Here is a 20,835-nt window from a genome sequence, read left to right as displayed (position 1 = left end):
TATTTCATACTAGTATGAAAATATATCATATTAGGCTAGCCTATGTACAGTGGGGCAAAAAAGTATTTAGTCAGCCACCAATTGTGCAAGTTCTCCCACTTTAAAAGATGAGAGAGGACTGTAATTTTCATCATAGGTACACTTCAACTATGACAGACAAAATGAAAAAAAAAATCCAGAAAAATCACATTTATTTATTTGCAAATTATGGTGGAAAATAAGTATTTGGTCAACAAACAAGCAAGATTTCTGGCTCTCACAGACGTGTAACTTCTTCTTTAAGAGGCTCCTCTGTCCTCCACTCGTTACCTGTATTAATGGCACCTGTTTGAACTTGTTATCAGTATAAAAGACACCTGACTACAACCTCAAACATTCACACTCCAAACTCCACTATGGCCAAGACCAAAGAGCTGTCAAAGGACACCAGAAACAAAATTGTAGACCTTCACCAGGCTGGGAAGACTGAATCTGCAATAGGTAAGCAGCTTGGTTTGAAGAAATCAACTGTGGGAGCAATTATTAGTAAATGGAAGACATACAAGACCACTGATAATCTCCCTCGATCTGGGGCTCCACGCAAGATCTCACCACGTGGGGTCAAAATGATCACAAGAACGGTGAGCAAAAATCAGAGAACCACACGAGGGGACCTAGTGAATGACCTGCAGAGAGCTGGGACCAAAGTAACAAAGCCTACCATCAGTAACACACTACGCCGCCAGGGACTCAAATCCTGCAGTGCCAGACGTGTCCCCCTGCTTAAGCCAGTACAGGTCCAGGCCCGTCTGAAGTTTGCTAGAGAGCATTTGGATGATCCAGAAGAAGATTGGGAGAATGTCATATGGTCAGATGAAACCAAAATATAACTTTTTGTTAAAAACTCAACTTGTCGTGTTTGGAGGACAAAGAATGCTGAGTTGCATCCAAAGAACACCATACCTACTGTGAGGCATGGGGGTGGAAACATCATGCTTTGGGGCTGTTTTTCTGCAAAGGGACCAGGACGACTGATCCGTGTAAAGGAAAGAATGAATTGGGCCATGTATCGTGAGATTTTGAGTGAAAACCTCCTTCCATCAGCAAGGGCATTGAAGATGGCTGGGTCTTTCAGCATGACAATGATCCCAAACACACCGCCCGGGCAACGAAGGAGTGGCTTCATAAGAAGCATTTCAAGGTCCTAGAGTGGCCTAGCTGGTCTCCAGATCTCAACCCCATAGAAAATCTTTGGAGGGAGTTGAAAGTCTGTGTTGCCCAGCAACAGCCCCAAAACATCACTGCTCTAGAGGAGATCTGCATGGAGGAATGGGCCAAAATACCAGCAACAGTGTGTGAAAACCTTGTGAAGACTTACAGAAAACGTTTGACCTCTGTCATTGCCAACAAAAGGTATATAACAAAGTATTGAGATACACTTTTGTTATTGACCAAATACTTATTTTCCACCATAATTTGCAAATAAATTCATTAAAAATCCTACAATGTGATTTTCTGGATTTCTTCTCATTTTGTCTGTGATAGTTGAAGTGTACCTATGATGAAAATTACAGGCCTCTCATCTTTTTAAGTGGGAGAACTTGCACAATTGGTGGCTGAATAAATACTTTTTTGCCCCACTGTATATCTCTCTCCATTTTACATGTGACAGCTGTCAACATTGAAGAACCGAGTTAAGAGAGACAGTCACCCAAAGCTCCAAGAATGTTCCTCATTTTTTCATTACGCACCATTGTAGTAGTAGCCTTTGATATTCTTGGGGCTTTCATCCAGTCGGTAATCGTTGAGTTTCTTCTGTGTGAGCTGGTGCCAGAAGCCTGCCTCTAAGGCACTGGAGAAGGGAGCAAACTGCAGCTTTTGATCTGCACTGTCTTTGTCTACAGGCACAGAAGCCATCTCTATCACCGATCCTGTTCCTTGATGCTCAGATACAATCTATATAAAAGACGTGATAGAGGGGGTGGGGGGGTATAAGAGATGAGATGGGGGGGGGGGAGAGATGATTGGAGAAGAGGAGAAATTAAAATAAGAGGAAAAGGGAGAGAAGAGAGAAGAAAGAAAGCAAAGAGAAGTCAAATTGTTCATGACAGGAAACAATTTAAGGAACTGAAATAGCTACTTTACATGATTTTTAGCACGTCGATTAACAACTGGACTCCATATGGGTCATCTCCTACAAACCTTTTCCAACTGTTATTTACTGGAGATGTTGGGAGTGTATAGCTAGTTAAACATGTTCAATAATGAATTGTTGTGTGACTCTGGGTGTGCTGGCAGAATGACAAAAAGAGCTTTTCAGCAGTGTTGTTAGGGAGTTGTTCCTAGCTAGCTAACTGTCATGTGGCAACACTATTCAATTCTCAACTTATACGTCTATTCGCGCCACACACACACACACACACACACACACACACACACACACACAAACACACACAAACACACACAAACACACACAACACACACACACACACACACACACACACACACACACACACACACACACACACACACGAGATCTGGCCGTTTGTATACTCAGCTGCCTGGGAGATATGAATTATCTGATTGTATTATATCTTCTGTTTCAATAACACGATTACAGCAGCCAGCTGTGGTTTCCTGCATGGCTAGTCTACATGACAACAGCTAGCTAGCTAACTACAGTACTAGAGTAGTCACGCTGTTCCACCTTCCACGGTGGAGTCGATTACAAGGCTCCTGTCATGCACATAAACACAAGTTTAACTGAGCTAAAGGATATGTCATTTAGTTACATACAGCTGTTGAACACTGGGAGAAGTGCGTTTACATTTGATTTGTTTTACCCGTGATACACTTACCCCAAATACACCTCGCTTCCTTATTCAGATCATGTGATCTGGCGTTGCCGCAATGCACTATGGGTATGTGCACAATGTTGTTGTTATGTAGCCGTTCGCTAACTAGCTGGTTAGCCGTTAGTTCGCCGTTCGCTAACCCAAATACATCAGTGAGACGTTAGCTGTTAGTTAGCCCTTGGCTAACTAGATGGTTAGCCGTTCGCTAACCCAAATACCCCAGTTAGCCGTTAGCTAGCTAGGTGGTTAGCCGTTCGCTAACCCAAATACACTAATTAGCCGTTAGCTAACTAGCCGTTCAGTTGCTACATTTGTCTCTTTCTGTTGATTGTTATGTAGCAAAGTAAATTCGGAATCTTTTTACTGGCTACAACTTGTCAGTGAGGGTTGCTTTGTGGGGGGGGGGGCAAAATCGCCAATGTCGACTAGGTCAATCTTAACGTTAGCGAATTCAGCTAGCTGTCTGTGCTAAATAGCTAGTTAACTGTAAAACAATAATAATAATAAATTCCAGTTGTAAATTATGGCGCAAGTACCATGGAGTAAAAAACGAAAAACCAAAACATGAACATGAAACCGCAAACAATGAGACAAGAAAAAACGGACAAAAACTTGTAGGCTCCACTCCTCATCTCGACGTTACTACTCTGCTGCCCGGATGAGCCAATAAAACTATCAATGTTTGTTTTTTTGCTAGTTAGCAATAATGCCGAGTTAATAACAACCCAACTAATTAATGAACAAACAAAAAAGCACCAGGAAGTAAGTTGACGTATAGTCCTTCAAACAGGCCAAAAAGAAGGGGACATAGTCGCATGTGTCTTCTGTAGGGAAAAGCATGCTCTAGAAGGCATGTCAAATGAGGATTTTCGTGTTGAGCCACATTCCATGCACTCAACTTCATTGGTTATTTAATTGGTTGAGTTAAACCAACCAGGCTAGACTGGTACTGCACCAGGCAGTTTTTCCATTCCAACTTGCCACAGCCCACTTTAGCTTCTAATCGTTTCCCAATTATCCTCATCAATAGAGTATTCACTTCACTGTGACATGTAAAGATAAAAGCTGTATTCCATTGGGTCCAGCTACAATGTAGATGCATCAATATTTCTGTGTCCAATTTCATGCCACCACTTATGTGCATAGAAGTTAGATGGACAAGGGCCAATGGACATCAGTAGGGGCCCCTGACCTGTCTCTAGCTTATTGTCCCTAACCCTTGTTTACAGTTCTGAACAGTGGATAGGTATAAACAGTGTAGTAGTGGAGCTTCCACCAAATAGCCAACACCTTACAGATCAGCTCACTGTGAAGGGTTAGGAATTGAATTGGGACAGTTTGTGAGTCGTGTTTTGGTTCCACTGGAGAGAAATAGCTGATTGCAATACCCTAGAAAATCGTTATAAATGTCTGGATGTTTGTCAGTATAGCCTTCGGAGGTAATTCTCTGTAGTCCAGCTATTCACATATTTGTCCATATTTGGTATTTTTAATCCCCAATAATGTATTTACCCATATTATTCGGGCCAAAGTGAAAATAACAATAATTATGGTGGTTTGCATGACCTCAACTCAGGATGTAGCCAACACATTATTAACAGATATTGACATTTTGTCTACATAGAGAATGAGCTATGAGTAAATGTATTTAGTAAATGTTAAAAAAAAGCCTTTTTTTATTGTAGAATGTAAACATATCATGTTGCCTTGTTTACCACAGTGTGAGCACTGAGTTACAGCAGTGAGGTTTAGTCTATGCTGGCGCCCCCTCAAATCAAGACAAATCACTGAAACACTTTGAGACGGATGTCTTTTTGTATAAATATTTTTGGTAAAAGGGAAGTACAGTATAACAGTTGCATAGGTTACTCATCCATAACAAACCACCCCCGGTCAGACACTTTTATTGGAAATTACAGACACGAATGACTAAAATACATTTTAAAAGTCAGACAAGACTCCACGAAGACTGGAATGCATAGTTTGTTGAGTGAGAAGGATGATGTTTGGGTTTGATACGGAAATATTAAGGCCTACAATAAATAAGCATTATATTTACAAAACTATACACAGTTAAGGTACCAACATTAAAGTTACTGAAAACATGCACACCGAAGGTTAAAGCAGCATCGCTAACATAACTTAAAGGGCTACCTGCCAATCAAGGCACTGTTCAGAAAACCTTTCATCACAAATGAATGTGTAAAATCTTTTCGAACACCCTTTTGAAATTCTCATTGCAGAGGGGGTATATGAACGGGTTCAAGGTAGAGTTTATATACCCAAGCCATATCGTGAACATATGTAGGTCGTGATGTACACAGGTTTGGCAGAAAGCCATGACCATAAAGACTATGAAGTATGGGATCCAACACGTCATGAACCCAGCTATAATACAGCCCAGCTGCTTGGCAGCTTTGTGCTCCTTATGGACCTGAAGGCTCTGCATACGCTGCCTGGACTGGGCACAGAACTTCTGCCAGGTCTGCTTTAGAGTCACAGCGTTGGCTACAGCGTCCGGGTTAGCACCATCATCGGGCTCCGAGTCCTCCTGGGGCCATGCTATCTGGGTTATCTCGCAAACGCCAGCCACAGAGTTTAGCGGCACGGCTATGTCGCTCACGGATACGTACAGTTCCTGCGCGTTGTTGTCGTCGGTGTGTGTGAAGCGGAGAGGTAACGTTGACAGGTTCAAAGGGGTCTCTGAGTCTGAATTCTTCTCCTGAAAAGACAAAGAGCTGCTCTTTCTTTCGCCCTTTACAGTCTTCCTCAGATGTTGTGTCATTCTGAGCAGTGAATGACTGCAGTGAGAGTCTTTCTCAGACTTGGGTTCCCTGGATGCGTTGGCTTCAGCCGTATCTGTTGAGTTGTACAGCTGGTCTAAAGTGTACTGATCAAAGTCACAGTCGTTTCCCTTATTTTCCTCGTTAGAAGACCCGCAGGGTCTATTTCCTGTTTGGACTTTGTGTCCGATACGGTTTCCCGCCGTAGAATCTGTAGGATTGATAATCTTTTCCCTCTCTCTGAAGTGCTTCCTCACAGCCATGTAGATGCGTGAGTAGAAACACAGCATCAACAGAGACGGAAGGTGGAAGTTTAACACGGAAGTTAAAACCTTAAACCACGTAACAAACCGGAAATCAGTGTCACACTTATTTTCCATTTCCGGTTTAAGATCGACAGTAGCAAACAACCTCCACCCTAGAATAGGAATAATCCACATCGTAGACAACAACCAGGCCCCTGAGATCATAACGCTGGCTCTCCTTCTGGTTCGGTACTTCAGGTACCTCAGCGGCTCGTGGACGGACCGATACCGATCCAGACATAGTATAAACAGACTAAAGATGGAGGCTGTGCTGGCTACGTAATCCATGATGAGCCAGAACTGACAGACGACCCTCCCCAGCCTCCACTCGTCCTCCAGCAGATACACCAGGTTGAGGGGCATGACGGTGGCCCCGACGATGAGATCCGCCACGGAGAGGCTGACGATGTAGAGGTTGCCCACCGTGTGGAGGGTCCGCTCCTTCTTCACAGCGTAGAGTACCAGGATGTTCATGATGACGGTGAGCAGGGACAGGAAGCCCAGGAAGACACCTAGGGTAGATAGGATAGATTTGTTTTATTTCACCTTTATTTAACCAGGTAGGTCAGTTGAGAACAAGTTCTCATTTACAACTGCGACCCGGACAAGATAAAGCAAAGCAGTGTGACACAAACAACAACACAGAGTTACACATGGAATAAACAAACATACAGTCAATAACACAATAGGAACAAGTCTATATACAAGTGTGTGCAAATGGCGTGAGGAGGTAAGGCAATAAATAGGCCAATAGTAGCGAAGTAATTACAATTTAGCTAATTAACACTGGAGTGATAGATGAGTACATAGAGATACTTAATTGTCTATTGCTTAGAACCAAATGGTGCCTTTCTCAACAAACACACACACACACACCTAGTAGGGTATTGTGGAAGCTGTTGTGATGCTCGACGGTTATGGTTGAGTTGGATGGTGACTGTTGAGTCTCATGGTATGGTTCTCTCGAGATGCTGTGGAAGAAAAGAAAAACGCTCCCATTGCAATACGTTTAATACACGAATGGTGTTTGACAGCCAAGACAACAAAACACTGCAGAAACCATTAAGAACACCTGCTCTTTCCATGACAGACTGACCAGGTCGAAAACTATGATCCCTTATTGATGTCACCTGTTAAATCCACTTCAATCAGTGTAGATGAAGGGGAGGAGACAGGTTAAAGAAGGATTTTTAAGCCTCGAGACAGTTGAGACATGGATTGTGTATGTGTTGCCATTCAGAGGGTGAATGGGCAAGACAACAGATTTATGTGCCTTTGAACATGGTATGGTAGTAGGTGCCAGGAGCACCAGTTTGTGTCAAGAACTGCAACGTTGCTGGGGTTTTTCATGCTCAACGGTTTCCCATGTGTATCAAGAATGGCCCACAGTGGAAGGCATTTACAGTCAACATGGGCCAGCATCCCTGTGGAACGCTTGACAACTTGTAGAGTCCATGTAGGGGTGAGAGGTGTCCTTAATGTTTTGTAGAATTTCATTAGACACACACAGTGGTGGCTGCACTACCTGTCTGTGGTGAAGACATCAGGTGTAGACTGAATAGAATCCATCATGGTGCTCGTCTCTAGATGACTTCTTTATCTAAGTATTCTTTTTGCGAAGAACCGGTGATCTGGAGGATGTGCATGTCACCCCTCCTCCTCTTCATCCTCTCTTGATCCCTTCAGGTGATATCAGAAGTGTTGGAAACATCAGGAGTAATCACAGCGATCTGTATCCATGTATCCTCCCTGAGTCAATACCCCCATCAGCCAGTACTGTATCCTAGCTGAGTCAATACCTCCATCAGCCAGTACTGTATCCTAGCTGAGTCAATACCCCCATCAGCCTGTGCTGTATCCTCCCTGTGTCAATACCCCCATCAGCCAGTACAGTATCCTACCTGAGTCAATACCCCCATCAGCCAGTGCTGTATCCTCCCTGAGTCAATACCCCCATCAGCCTGTACTGTATCCTCCCTGAGTCAATACCCCCATCAGCCAGTGCTGTATCCTCCCTGAGTCAATACCCCCATCAGCCAGTACTGTATCCTCCCTGAGTCAATACCCCCATCAGCCAGTACTGTATCCTCCCTGAGTCAATACCCCCATCAGCCTGTACTGTATCCTCCCTGAGTCAATACCCCCATCAGCCAGTGCTGTATCCTCCCTGAGTCAATAACCCCAATAAGCCAGTACTGTATCCTCCCTGAGTCAATACCCCCAATAAGCCAGTACTGTATCCTCCCTGAGTCAATACCCCCATCAGCCTGTACTGTATCCTCCCTGAGTCAATACCCCCATCAGCCAGTGCTGTATCCTCCCTGAGTCAATACCCCCAGCAGCCAGTGCTGTATCCTCCCTGAGTCAATACCCCCATCAGCCAGTGCTGTATCCTCCCTGACTCAATACCCCCATCAGCCAGTGCTGTATCCTCCCTGAGTCAATACCCCCATCAGCCAGTGCTGTATCCTCCCTGAGTCAATACCCCCATCAGCCAGTGCTGTATCCTCCCTGAGTCAATACCCCCATCAGCCAGTGCTGTATCCTCCCTGAGTCAATAACCCCATCAGCCAGTGCTGTACCTACAAGGTCAAAATAAATAACAGATTATTAACTTAATAAATCTCTCAAGGTCAGACACTGCCTGTTTGCCAAATGGCACCCCATTCCCTAGGTAGACCTGGTCAAAAGCAGTGCACTACATAGGAAATAGGTTGCAATTTGGGATGCAACCAGCAACAGGTTTTATAGAAATCCTGGTTGGAGAATTCCATATTTCCTTCTTATTACCCTCTGATTCCGAGAATCTTGCAACCAGGAAGCAACCCTAGCACCAACCAGGAAGCAACCCTAGCACCAACCAGGAAGCAACCCTAGCTCCAACCAGGAAGCAACCCTAGCACCAACCAGGAAGCAACCCTAGCTCCAACCAGGAAGCAACCCTAGCACCAACCAGGAAGCAACCCTAGCACCAACCAGGAAGCAACCCTAGCACCAACCAGGAAGCAACCCTAGCTCCAACCAGGAAGCAACCCTAGCACCAACCAGGAAGCAACCCTAGCTCCAACCAGGAAGCAACCCTAGCACCAACCAGGAAGCAACCCTAGCTCCAACCAGGAAGCAACCCTAGCACCAACCAGGAAGCAACCCTAGCACCAACCAGGAAGCAACCCTAGCACCAACCAGGAAGCAACCCTAGCACCAACCAGGAAGCAACCCTAGCACCAACCAGGAAGCAACCCTAGCACCAACCAGGAAGCAACCCTAGCACCAACCAGGAAGCAACCCTAGCTCCAACCAGGAAGCAACCCTAGCACCAACCAGGAAGCAACCCTAGCTCCAACCAGGAAGCAACCCTAGCACCAACCAGGAAGCAACCCTAGCTCCAACCAGGAAGCAACCCTAGCACCAACCAGGAAGCAACCCTAGCACCAACCAGGAAGCAACCCTAGCACCAACCAGGAAGCAACCCTAGCTCCAACCAGGAAGCAACCCTAGCTCCAACCAGGAAGCAACCCTATCTCCAACCAGGAAGCAACCCTAGCTCCAACCAGGAAGCAACCCTAGCTCCAACCAGGATACAACCCTAGCCCCAACATGACCTCTCACTGAACCTTATAATACAGGGTTTGATTGGAACCAGGGACTGTAGCAACACCTCTTGCACTGAGATGCAGTGCCTCAGACCGCTGCGCCACTTGGGAGCCATTTCACACTTTTGGTTTGATGAATCACACAGCAAGCAACTCAAGGTTACTGAAACGTTGTTAAATAGGCTACCTGAAGATGAGAGGCCTTCATAACCATCTGGTAAGACAACTAAAGGCTACGTGTTCGTGTTGAGAACCTTCTTCACTTGTGTGTGTTTACACAGAGATCCCAACATGTATACATGGAAACCAGCCATGAAGTAAATATTTTGTTTTCGGGGGGTTTTCTAACATTGTATCGTCAATACTTTACCAACCTTAACCCAACACCTAGCAACCACATCAACAGGTTCGGACCTGGGTTAGAGTCCAGGTCAGGCTACCCCCCCCCCCCCCCCAAATTTGCTTCAATAGTTGGTGGTTTTCTGACCAAAAGAGCACAACAACATTCTGTTGCTCAGTAGCCTAATTATTTAGTAGGAATTACCCAGATAGGACATTTGGGTCCTTGGAACTTGTGGGAACGTACGTTTTTGGCTTCCGATTGGTTCTGGGAACAAAGCATATGTTTCCTGATCTGTAAAACTGAATGTTTTTTAAATGTTCTGAGAATGGAAGTGAACATTTTGCCTGTTATGGGAACAATAATTTAGGTTCCAGGGGGGTTCTGAGAACGTTTTACTGTGGTTCCAGGGAGGTTCTGAGAACGTTTTACGATGGTTCCAGGGGAGTTCTGAGAACATTTTACTGTGGTTCCAGGGAGGTTCTGAGAACGTTTTACTATGGTTCTAGGGGGAGTTCTGAGAACATTTTACTGTGGTTCCAGGGAGGTTCTGAGAACATTTTACTGTGGTTCCAGGGAGGTTCTGACAATGTTTTAATATGGTTCCAGGGAGGTTCTGAAAACGTTTTAATTTGGTTCCAGAGAGGTTCTGAGAACGTTTTACTATGGTTCCCCGAAAGTTTCCCTGGAGGTTTTATTGACATTCTGATACCAGAAACAAGGTTTTTTGAATAACTTCCTTAAAAAACTTTCACTGAATGTTTCAATAAGGATTTTAATATCACTGCTCGGTTAGGTGAAAGATAGGACACATAGGAATGTATTTGTTTTGGAATTAATCATGCATACGCATTTCTTTTTTGTTGTGGCACAGCGTCAGTGAGATTTAAACCTATGATCTTCGATTCTCTAGCCATGGAATTTGTCCACTGCGACACTGCGGATGGAGCTAGAATTACATGCATTTTTTGCTTTTGGTTTACAAAGCTGTTAATTTTAGTCTATTCAAATGGACCCCATTTCAAAGGAAACAAACACTCAATAGGATTGAGATCAGGTGTGGGCAATTAGCTGTTGTGGCCAACACACCTGAACACAGATGTGTTGATGCTGAGACCGGAATGTGTGTATTTCAATAACACTCTGAAAACGTTTTCTTGAACATTACAAACGTTTTCTGAACGTACTGAGAACTTATATTTTAAATAGAACCACGAGGGAACCTGGTGGAATCATTATGCCGAAGTATTGAAATTCCCACAGGAGAACGTTGTTTCTTAACGTTCTCTGAACGTTATGAGAACAATCCCAATGTCAAACCAGTTGGAGAACATTCCTAGAACCATGAACACTTAAAAAAAAAAAAGATTTTACTTAACCCTGTTTGAACTTATGGGAAACGTTCTGTTAGAGTAATGAAATGCCAAGAAAGTAACGTTATTTTGTAAAGTTCCTTAAATATATGCTGAGAAATGTACCAAAGCCAAGCAACTATTCTGCACCATTTCCAGAACGTTGTGGGAAGGTTGTTTGCAAAATAACCATAGGACAACCACTCTCTCACCAAACTCTAAGAAACACATTGTTCTCAGAATGTGTGTTAGCTGGGTATAATATGATTTTTTTTTAAACCATAAAATAAAATGGTATTCGATCATTCTCATGATAGTAGCCTATATCCTAAGCAATAACATGTGGTCAATTTTCATGATTTATTACCAGGAATCCCAAACCGTTCAAATAACGCCTGTGGAATACACAAAAGAGCAGCATGATCCACTGACAGGTATCGCAAACTTTGAACCTTTTCTTTCATTTTGTATTACTTTCATGCTGAATCTTGATGTTAAATTAGCATATACATTACCAGCAATAACTAATATATATATTTTAAAAAAAACATGTTTAAATAATGTTTTACTCACCTCAAAGTTGGAAAATCTTGAATAAAATGTGAAACCTTTAGATTTGTAAAATAGGACGGTTGACGCGTTTTTCCCGGCAGCGGCAGGCAGTGTGTGAGAACGTTGCCCGTTGCGGACGGACGCACGCAGTCACCCACCCACCTTCTTTATCGAGACTCGGAGAGCAGGAGCGCATTCAAGGTCTACACTCTACTTACGTTTTTATTAGATTATTGCTTCAGCAACTGTTTACGAAGAGGATTATACAGTACAATCACAGCCTTAGATGATTCTGTTGAGATATCCTCTTCGTCAACAGTCGCTGACAGAACAACGTAACATTCTGTAAACATGTTATGTCTATGTTATAATATCTCTTGGACCGTACAACTGGACACCAGTCTATAGTCTACTGTTGGGGTTTAGCAGCACCAGAACTAACTTCATAATCTGGTAAGCGACAGAGGATCCAGAGGATCACTGTATTATACTGTATCTTAAACAGAGGCCAACACCCCCCCACCCCCCACCCCTTCTCATTGGAAAAAAAATGTAAAATATCAGAGCCGTTCTTTCAAACTATGTTTCTCAATTGCTTTCCACCTTGTGTCAATAACTAATAAATGCCATCAGTGTCTATACATTTTACACGTGAGTCATTTAGCAGATGTTCTTACCCAGAGAGACTTACAGTCACTGAGTCATTTATCTGACTCTCTTATCTAGAGAGACTTACAGTCACTGAGTCATTTATCTGACTCTCTTATCCAGAGAGACTTACAGTCACTGAGTCATTTAGCAGATGTTCTTACCCAGAGAGACTTACAGTTAGTGAGTCATTTATCTGATGTTCTTACCCAGAGAGACTTACAGTCAGTGAGTAATTTATCTGACTCTCTTATCCAGAGAGACTTACAGTTAGTGAGTCATTTAGCAGACTCTCTTATCCAGAGAGACTTACAGTTAGTGAGTCATTTAGCAGACTCTCTTATCCAGAGAGACTTGCAGTCACTGAGTCATTTATTTGACTCTCTTATCTAGAGAGACTTACAGTCAGTGAGTCGTTTAGCAGGTGCTCTTATCCAGAGAGACTTACAGTTAGTGAGTCATTTAGCAGACTCTCTTATCCAGAGAGACTTTCAGTTAGTGAGTCATTTAGCAGATGTTCTTACCCAGAGAGACTTACAGTCACTGAGTCATTTATCTGACTCTCTTATCCAGAGAGACTTACAGTCAGTGAGTCATTTTGTCACACCCTGACCTTAGTATTCATTGTTTTCCTTGTTATGTTGGTTAGGTCAGGGTGTGACATGGGTGATGTATGCGTTTTGTCTTGTCTAGGGGTTTTGTATTTTTATGGGGCTGTCTCCTTTCTAGGTATTTTGTATGTCTATGGTTGTCTAGATTGGTTCTCAATTAGAGGCAGCTGTCTATCGTTGTCTCTGATTGGGAATCATATTTAGGCAGCCATTTTCTATGGGTATTTTGTGGGTGATTGTTTCCTGTGTCAGTGTTTGTGCCACACGGGACTGTTTCGTTGACAGTTCACTTTATTATTTTGTATTTGTGTTCATGTTTAGTTTTTCTTATTAAAAACCATGGACACCTACCACGCTGCGTATTGGTCCGATCCCTGCTACACCTCCTCTTCAGACGAAGAAGAGGAAATCTGCCGTGACACATTTAGCAGACTCTCTTATCCAGAGAGACTTACAGTTAGTGAGTCATTTAGCAGACTCTCTTACCCAGAGAGACTTACAGTTAGTGAGTCATTTAGCAGACTCTCTTACCCAGAGAGACTTACAGTCAGTGAGTCATTTAGCAGACTCTCTTACCCAGAGAGACTTACAGTTAGTGAGTCATTTAGCAGATGCTCTTATCTCCCCATCGTTTGAATGTTTCTGGTGTTTTTGCAAACGACATAAGTGATCGCTGTGCTATTGCCTGTGTGAGAGATGGTAAAATTCCTAAGAAATATCCACGTGTCATTATGAAAAGAAACTGGAATCGTTTTGATATTCAAGGTATTTTACATGATGTATCTAGCATTGAATGGAATAGAATGGAATTAATCCCTGATGTTGAACTAGCCTTTTCTTACTTCCACAACGCATTCCAGGATGTGTGCAATAGGCCCCTTTAAATAAATTACGATATTAAGGGCAGAGAGAACCCTTGGGTTACTAAGGAACTTACAAAAATCATAAGGGAACGAAATGCTATGTGGGCTAAAGCAAGAGGGACCGGTTCGGCAGATGATTGGGCGGCTTTTAAATATCTTCGAAATATGGGTGTGGCTATGATCCGTAAATTGAAAGCAGACCACTACCTGAAATCTACTTTAAATAATACATACAAGGGTTTGGAGTGCAAAAAAAGATACACAGCTTCCTAAACAATTGTTGGTCAGAACCTCCATTCTGAAAGCACACAGATTGTAACTGAGAGAACCTCCGAAAGAGAACCTCTGAGAGAACCTCTGAAAGCACACAGATTGTAACTGAGAGAACCTCTGAAAGCACACAGATTGTAACTGAGAGAACCTCCATTCTGAAAGCACACAGATTGTAACTGAGAGAACCTCCATTCTGAAAGCACACAGATTGTAACTGAGATAACCTCCATTCTGAAAGCACACAGATTGTAACTGAGAGAACCTCCATTCTGAAAGCACACAGATTGTAACTGAGAGAACCTCCATTCTGAAAGCACACAGATTGTAACTGAGAGAACCTCCATTCTGAAAGCACACAGATTGTAACTGAGAGAACCTGCATTCTGAAAGCACACAGATTGTAACTGAGAGAACCTCCATTCTGAAAGCACACAGATTGTAACTGAGAGAACCTCCATTCTAAAAGCACACAGATTGTAACTGAGAGAACCTCCATTCTGAAAGCACACAGATTGTAACTGAGAGAACCTCCATTCTGAAAGCACACAGATTGTAAATGAGAGAACCTCCATTCTTAAAGCACACAGATTGTAACTGAGAGAACCTCCATTCTGAAAGCACACAGATTGTAACTGAGAGAACCTCCGTTCTGAAAGCACACAGATTGTAACTGAGAGAACCTCTGAAAGCACACAGATTGTAACTGAGAGAACCTCCATTCTGAAAGCACACAGATTGTAACTGAGAGAACCTCCATTCTGAAAGCACACAGATTGTAACTGAGAGAACCTCCATTCTGAAAGCACACAGATTGTAACTGAGAGAACCTCCATTCTGAAAGCACACAGATTGTAACTGAGAGAACCTCCATTCTGAAAGCACACAGATTGTAACTGAGAGAACCTCCATTCTGAAAGCACACAGATTGTAACTGAGAGAACCTCCATTCTGAAAGCACACAGATTGTAACTGAGATAACCTCCATTCTGAAAGCACACAGATTGTAACTGAGAGAACCTCCATTCTGAAAGCACACAGATTGTAACTGAGAGAACCTCCATTCTGAAAGCACACAGATTGTAACTGAGAGAACCTCCATTCTGAAAGCACACAGATTGTAACTGAGAGAACCTGCATTCTGAAAGCACACAGATTGTAACTGAGAGAACCTCCATTCTGAAAGCACACAGATTGTAACTGAGAGAACCTCCATTCTAAAAGCACACAGATTGTAACTGAGAGAACCTCCATTCTGAAAGCACACAGATTGTAACTGAGAGAACCTCCATTCTGAAAGCACACAGATTGTAACTGAGAGAACCTCCATTCTTAAAGCACACAGATTGTAACTGAGAGAACCTCCATTCTGAAAGCACACAGATTGTAACTGAGAGAACCTCCGTTCTGAAAGCACACAGATTGTAACTGAGAGAACCTCTGAAAGCACACAGATTGTAACTGAGAGAACCTCCATTCTGAAAGCACACAGATTGTAACTGAGAGAACCTCCATTCTGAAAGCACACAGATTGTAACTGAGAGAACCTCCATTCTGAAAGCACACAGATTGTAACTGAGAGAACCTCCATTCTGAAAGCACACAGATTGTAACTGAGAGAACCTCCATTCTGAAAGCACACAGATTGTAACTGAGAGAACCTCCATTCTGAAAGCACACAGATTGTAACTGAGAGAACCTCCATTCTGAAAGCACACAGATTGTAACTGAGAGAACCTCCATTCTGAAAGCACACAGATTGTAACTGAGAGAACCTCCATTCTGAAAGCACACAGATTGTAACTGAGAGAACCTCCATTCTGAAAGCACACAGATTGTAACTGAGAGAACCTCCATTCTGAAAGCACACAGATTGTAACTGAGAGAACCTCCATTCTGAAAGCACACAGATTGTAACTGAGAGAACCTCCATTCTGAAAGCACACAGATTGTAACTGAGAGAACCTCCATTCTGAAAGCACACAGATTGTAACTGAGAGAACCTCCATTCTGAAAGCACACAGATTGTAACTGAGAGAACCTCCATTCTGAAAGCACACAGATTGTAACCGAGAGAACCTCCATTCTGAAAGCACACAGATTGTAACTGAGAGAACCTCCATTCTGAAAGCACACAGATTGTAACTGAGAGATCCTCCATTCTGAAAGCACACAGATTGTAACTGAGAGAACCTCCATTCTGAAATCACACAGATTGTAACTGAGAGAACCTCCGAAAGAGAACCTCTGAGAGAACCTCTGAAAGCACACAGATTGTAACTGAGAGAACCTCCATTCTGAAAGCACACAGATTGTAACTGAGAGAACCTCCATTCTGAAAGCACACAGATTGTAACTGAGAGAACCTCCATTCTGAAAGCACACAGATTGTAACTGAGAGAACCTCCATTCTGAAAGCACACAGATTGTAACTGAGAGAACCTCCATTCTGAAAGCACACAGATTGTAACTGAGAGAACCTCCATTCTGAAAGCACACAGATTGTAACTGAGAGAACCTCCATTCTGAAAGCACACAGATTGTAACTGAGAGAACCTCTGAAAGCACACAGATTGTAACTGAGAGAACCTCCATTCTGAAAGCACACAGATTGTAACTGAGAGAACCTCCATTCTGAAAGCACACAGATTGTAACTGAGAGAACCTCCATTCTGAAAGCACACAGATTGTAACTGAGAGAACCTCTGAAAGCACACAGATTGTAACTGAGAGAACCTCTGAAAGCACACAGATTGTAACTGAGAGAACCTCTGAAAGCACACAGATTGTAACTGAGAGAACCTCTGAAAGCACACAGATTGTAACTGAGAGAACCTCTGAAAGCACACAGATTGTAACTGAGAGAACCTCTGAAAGCACACAGATTGTAACTGAGAGAACCTCTGAAAGCACACAGATTGTAACTGAGAGAACCTCTGAAAGCACACAGATTGTAACTGAGAGAACCTCTGAAAGCACACAGATTGTAACTGAGAGAACCTCTGAAAGCACACAGATTGTAACTGAGAGAACCTCTGAAAGCACACAGATTGTAACTGAGAGAACCTCTGAAAGCACACAGATTGTAACTGAGAGAACCTCTGAAAGCACACAGATTGTAACTGAGAGAACCTCTGAAAGCACACAGATTGTAACTGAGAGAACCTCCATTCTGAAAGCACACAGATTGTAACTGAGAGAACCTCTGAAAGCACACAGATTGTAACTGAGAGAACCTCCATTCTGAAAGCACACAGATTGTAACTGAGAGAACCTCTGAAAGCCTTGAACCAGCATTTTTTTAGATGCAGGCAGTTTATTTGAAAAGGTCAAAGGTATAATTGAGCCCCCTATAAATGTACCTGACACCCCTGTGCACTCCTTCACCAGGTTCTCCTTTTCATCCTTTCTGTTTCAGAAGTGTGTAAAGCCCTGAAAGAAATTGATTAAAAAAACATCCCCTGGCCCTGATGAACTAGACCCCCGCCTCCTACACCTAGCCACAGACACCATTGCTCCCCCCTTTAACATGTATTTTTAACCTCACGCTTGATGTTCAGGAAATCCCCAGGTTATGGAAATCTGCTTTTGTACTGCCTCTCCTGAAAGGTGGAGATCCTTCGCTACTTGACAACTATCGACCCATATCAAAATTGACCTGTACTATCAAAGGTACTGGAGTCAGTAGTTAGTAGGCAGCTAAAGACCTACTTCCAAGAAAACAACATCTTAAATGGAATGCAATCAGGTTTTTAGGTCTGGCCACAGCACTGTTTCAGCCACATTGAAGGTTTTAGATGAGGTCCACTGTGCTCTTGATAAGAAGTTACATTGTGTGTCTGATTTTATTGATTTGTCGAAGGCTTTTGACACCGTGGACCATGCTGTGTTAGTGCAAAGGTTAAAATGTTGTGGAATTACTGGTCATGCTCTAGATTGGTTAATAAATTACCTACAGAATGTGTACACAATGTGTAATGGCGGATGGTTGTAAATCCGAGTCCATAGAGGTGTGTTCAGGTGTCCCGCAAGGTTCTATTTTGGGCCCACTGTTGTGCATTTTGTATATCAACAACATTGGGGATCTTATTGAAACAGCGGATGTTCATTTTTATGCAGATGATACTGTTCTTTATTCAAGTGGATACCACAAAATTGGGGAGAAAAATGGGTAAAATAAAAAAAGTACAAATCAGAAACACCTTATTTACATAAGTATTCAGACCCTTTGCTATGAGACTGGAAAATGAGCTCAGGTGCATCCTGTTTCCCTTGATCAACCTTGAGATGTTTCTACAACTTGATTTCGAATCCCGTCGAAGATGGTGCCTCTTCCTGTCGTCGTCGTCGGCCTACTAGCTGCCACCACTTGAATAAAGAACATTATGATACGCCACAGGAGTCGCTGGTGCGCTAGGAGACAAGGACATCCCTACCGGCCAAGCCCTCCCTAACCCGGACGACGCTTGGCCAATTGTGCGTCGCCCCACGGACCTCCCAGTCGCGGCCGGTTACGACAGAGCCTGGGCGCGAACCCAGAGTTCAATGTGTTTTCAATGTGTTTTCAACGTGTTTTCAATGTTTTTATAGCGTATTTTCCTTGTGTGCTCATATGAAGACTGTTAGGTGGAATACCACAACATGGTTTTGCGAAGGAATATAGTGAAACCTAACCTGCCTAACCTACCCTTTAATGGACCCTAATATTTAGTAGCCTCCTAACCTACCCTTTAATGGACCCTAATATTTAGTAGCCTCCTAACCTACCCTTTAATGGACCCTAATATTTAGTAGCCTCCTAACCTACCCTTTAATGGACCCTAATATTTAGTAGCCTCATAACCTAACCTTTAATGGACCCTAACATGTAGTGCCCTCCTAACCTACTCTTTAATGGACCCTAATATTTAGTAGCCTCTTAACCTACCCTTTAATGGACCCTAATATTTAGTGCCCTCCTAACCTACCCTTTAATGGACCCTAATATTTAGTAGCCTCCTAACCTACCCTTTAATGGACCCTAATATTTAGTGCCCTCCTAACCTACCCTTTAATGGACCCTAATATTTAGTGCCCTCCTAACCTACCCTTTAATGGACCCTAATATTTAGTAGCCTCCTAACCTACCCTTTAATGGACCCTAATATTTAGTGCCCTCCTAACCTACCCTTTAATGGACCCTAATATTTAGAGCCCTCCTAACCTACCCTTTAATGGACCCTAATATTTAGTGCCCTCCTAACCTACCCTTTAATGGACCCTAATATTTAGAGCCCTCCTAACCTACCCTTTAATGGACCCTAATATTTAGAGCCCTCCTAACCTACCCTTTAATGGACCCTAATATTTAGAGCCCTCATAACCTACCCTTTAATGGACTCTAATATTTAGTGCCCTCATAACCTACCCTTTAATGGACCCTAATATTTAGTGCCCTCCTAACCTACCCTTTAATGGACTCTAATATTTAGTGCCCTCCTAACCTACCCTTTAATGGACCCTAATATTTAGAGCCCTCATAACCTACCCTTTAATGGACTCTAATATTTAGTGCCCTCCTAACCTACCCTTTAATGGACTCTAATATTTAGTGCCCTCCTAACCTACCCTTTAATGGACCCTAATATTTAGTGCCCTCATAACCTACCCTTTAATGGACTCTAATATTTAGTGCCCTCCAAGGTTACCTTTTTATTTTCCAGTCCAGGATTCAAATCTTCCCCTATGAGGTCCGGAGTACTGATGGATTTCTGTTCTACTTGATCATTAATTGTTCCCACCTGGTGTCCCAGCTATAAATGGAACTGGGTTTGAGGTACAATGTTTCTATTTACAAATACAGTACAATGTTAGTATTTACAAATACAGTACAATGTTAGTATTTACAAATACAGTACAATGTTAGTATTTATAATACCAGTACAATGTTAGTATTTACAAATACAGTACAATGTTAGTATTTACAAATACAGTACAATGTTAGTATTTACAAATACAGTACAATGTTAGAATTTACAAATACAGTACAATGTTAGTATTTATAATACCAGTACAATGTTAGTATTTACAAATACAGTACAATGTTAGTATTTATAATACCAGTACAATGTTAGTATTTACAAATACAGTACAATGTTAGTATTTACAAATACAGTACAATGTTAGTATTTACAAATACAGTACAATGTTAGTATTTATAATAACAGTACAATGATTGTATTTCCAAAAAATGTACAATATTTGTTCTTGGAGCTGCCAACTATTTTTGCTGGCCTTGATGGTAATGTCAGTTTACACCTGTTCTTGACTGAGAGGTGCTCAAAACCAGGAGTGTGTCCCAATTGGCACCCTATTCCCTACATAGTGCACTCCTTCAGACCAGGACTCATAGTGTTCCACTATAGGTAATAGGTTTCCATTTGGGATGCAACTCCCATGTAATGTTAAATCTGATAACAAACACTCCCAATCAGTCATCAGTAATTCAACTTAATCTCATTGTTTGTTGATATGCATGATAAGTGAATGGTGGACAGAACTGCAGATATTTCATCTTCTTAGCCTGTGGTCAGTTGAACGTATTAAAAGGTCAGTGGTGCCACCTGCTGGTAAATCTGTTCCACTGCACCCAGATACGTTAGTGTTCCGTCCCAAATTGCAGAGTGTGTATTCCCTATTAAGTGC

General features: G+C 42.6%; 2 protein-coding genes across 5 annotated transcripts in view; both read right to left on the bottom strand.

Moving 5' to 3' along the window:
* Nucleotides 1-3,683, bottom strand: part of atg7 (ATG7 autophagy related 7 homolog (S. cerevisiae)) — a 126,775-nt gene extending 123,092 nt beyond the window's left edge. Inside the window, exons 1-2 of one of the 2 annotated variants that reach the window (XM_064967453.1) lie at nt 2,838-3,683; nt 1,731-1,935 (exon numbers count right to left, since the gene is read on the bottom strand). In XM_064967453.1, coding sequence (XP_064823525.1) covers nt 1,731-1,896 — 166 coding nt within the window. In that variant the 5' untranslated portion in view covers nt 1,897-1,935; nt 2,838-3,683. Of the gene's footprint in view, nt 1-1,730; nt 1,936-2,775; nt 2,796-2,837 lie in introns of those variants that run through there. The other variant, XM_064967454.1, reaches the window with a different exon arrangement.
* Nucleotides 3,684-4,490: 807 nt separating this feature from the next.
* Nucleotides 4,491-17,572, bottom strand: hrh1 (histamine receptor H1). 3 transcript variants are annotated; one of them, XM_064967452.1, is made up of 4 exons: nt 17,514-17,572; nt 7,448-7,602; nt 6,799-6,893; nt 4,491-6,434 (listed from the first exon to the last, which is right to left on the bottom strand). In XM_064967452.1, the coding sequence occupies exons 2-4, from the start codon at nt 7,492-7,494 to the stop codon at nt 5,023-5,025; spliced, it is 1,554 nt and encodes a 517-aa protein (XP_064823524.1). In that variant the 5' UTR covers nt 7,495-7,602; nt 17,514-17,572; the 3' UTR covers nt 4,491-5,022. The 3 variants fall into 3 exon arrangements, with proteins under 3 accessions (XP_064823524.1, XP_064823522.1, XP_064823523.1); XM_064967450.1 differs by lacking the exon at nt 17,514-17,572 and adding an exon at nt 11,781-12,246; XM_064967451.1 differs by lacking the exon at nt 17,514-17,572 and having other exon boundaries at nt 7,448-8,864.
* Nucleotides 17,573-20,835: the final 3,263 nt, after the last annotated feature.

This window comes from Oncorhynchus masou, chromosome 6 (assembly GCF_036934945.1).
Source record: "Oncorhynchus masou masou isolate Uvic2021 chromosome 6, UVic_Omas_1.1, whole genome shotgun sequence".
Classification (NCBI taxonomy): Eukaryota; Metazoa; Chordata; class Actinopteri; order Salmoniformes; family Salmonidae; genus Oncorhynchus; species Oncorhynchus masou.
This window is presented reverse-complemented; position numbering and strand designations above follow the sequence as displayed.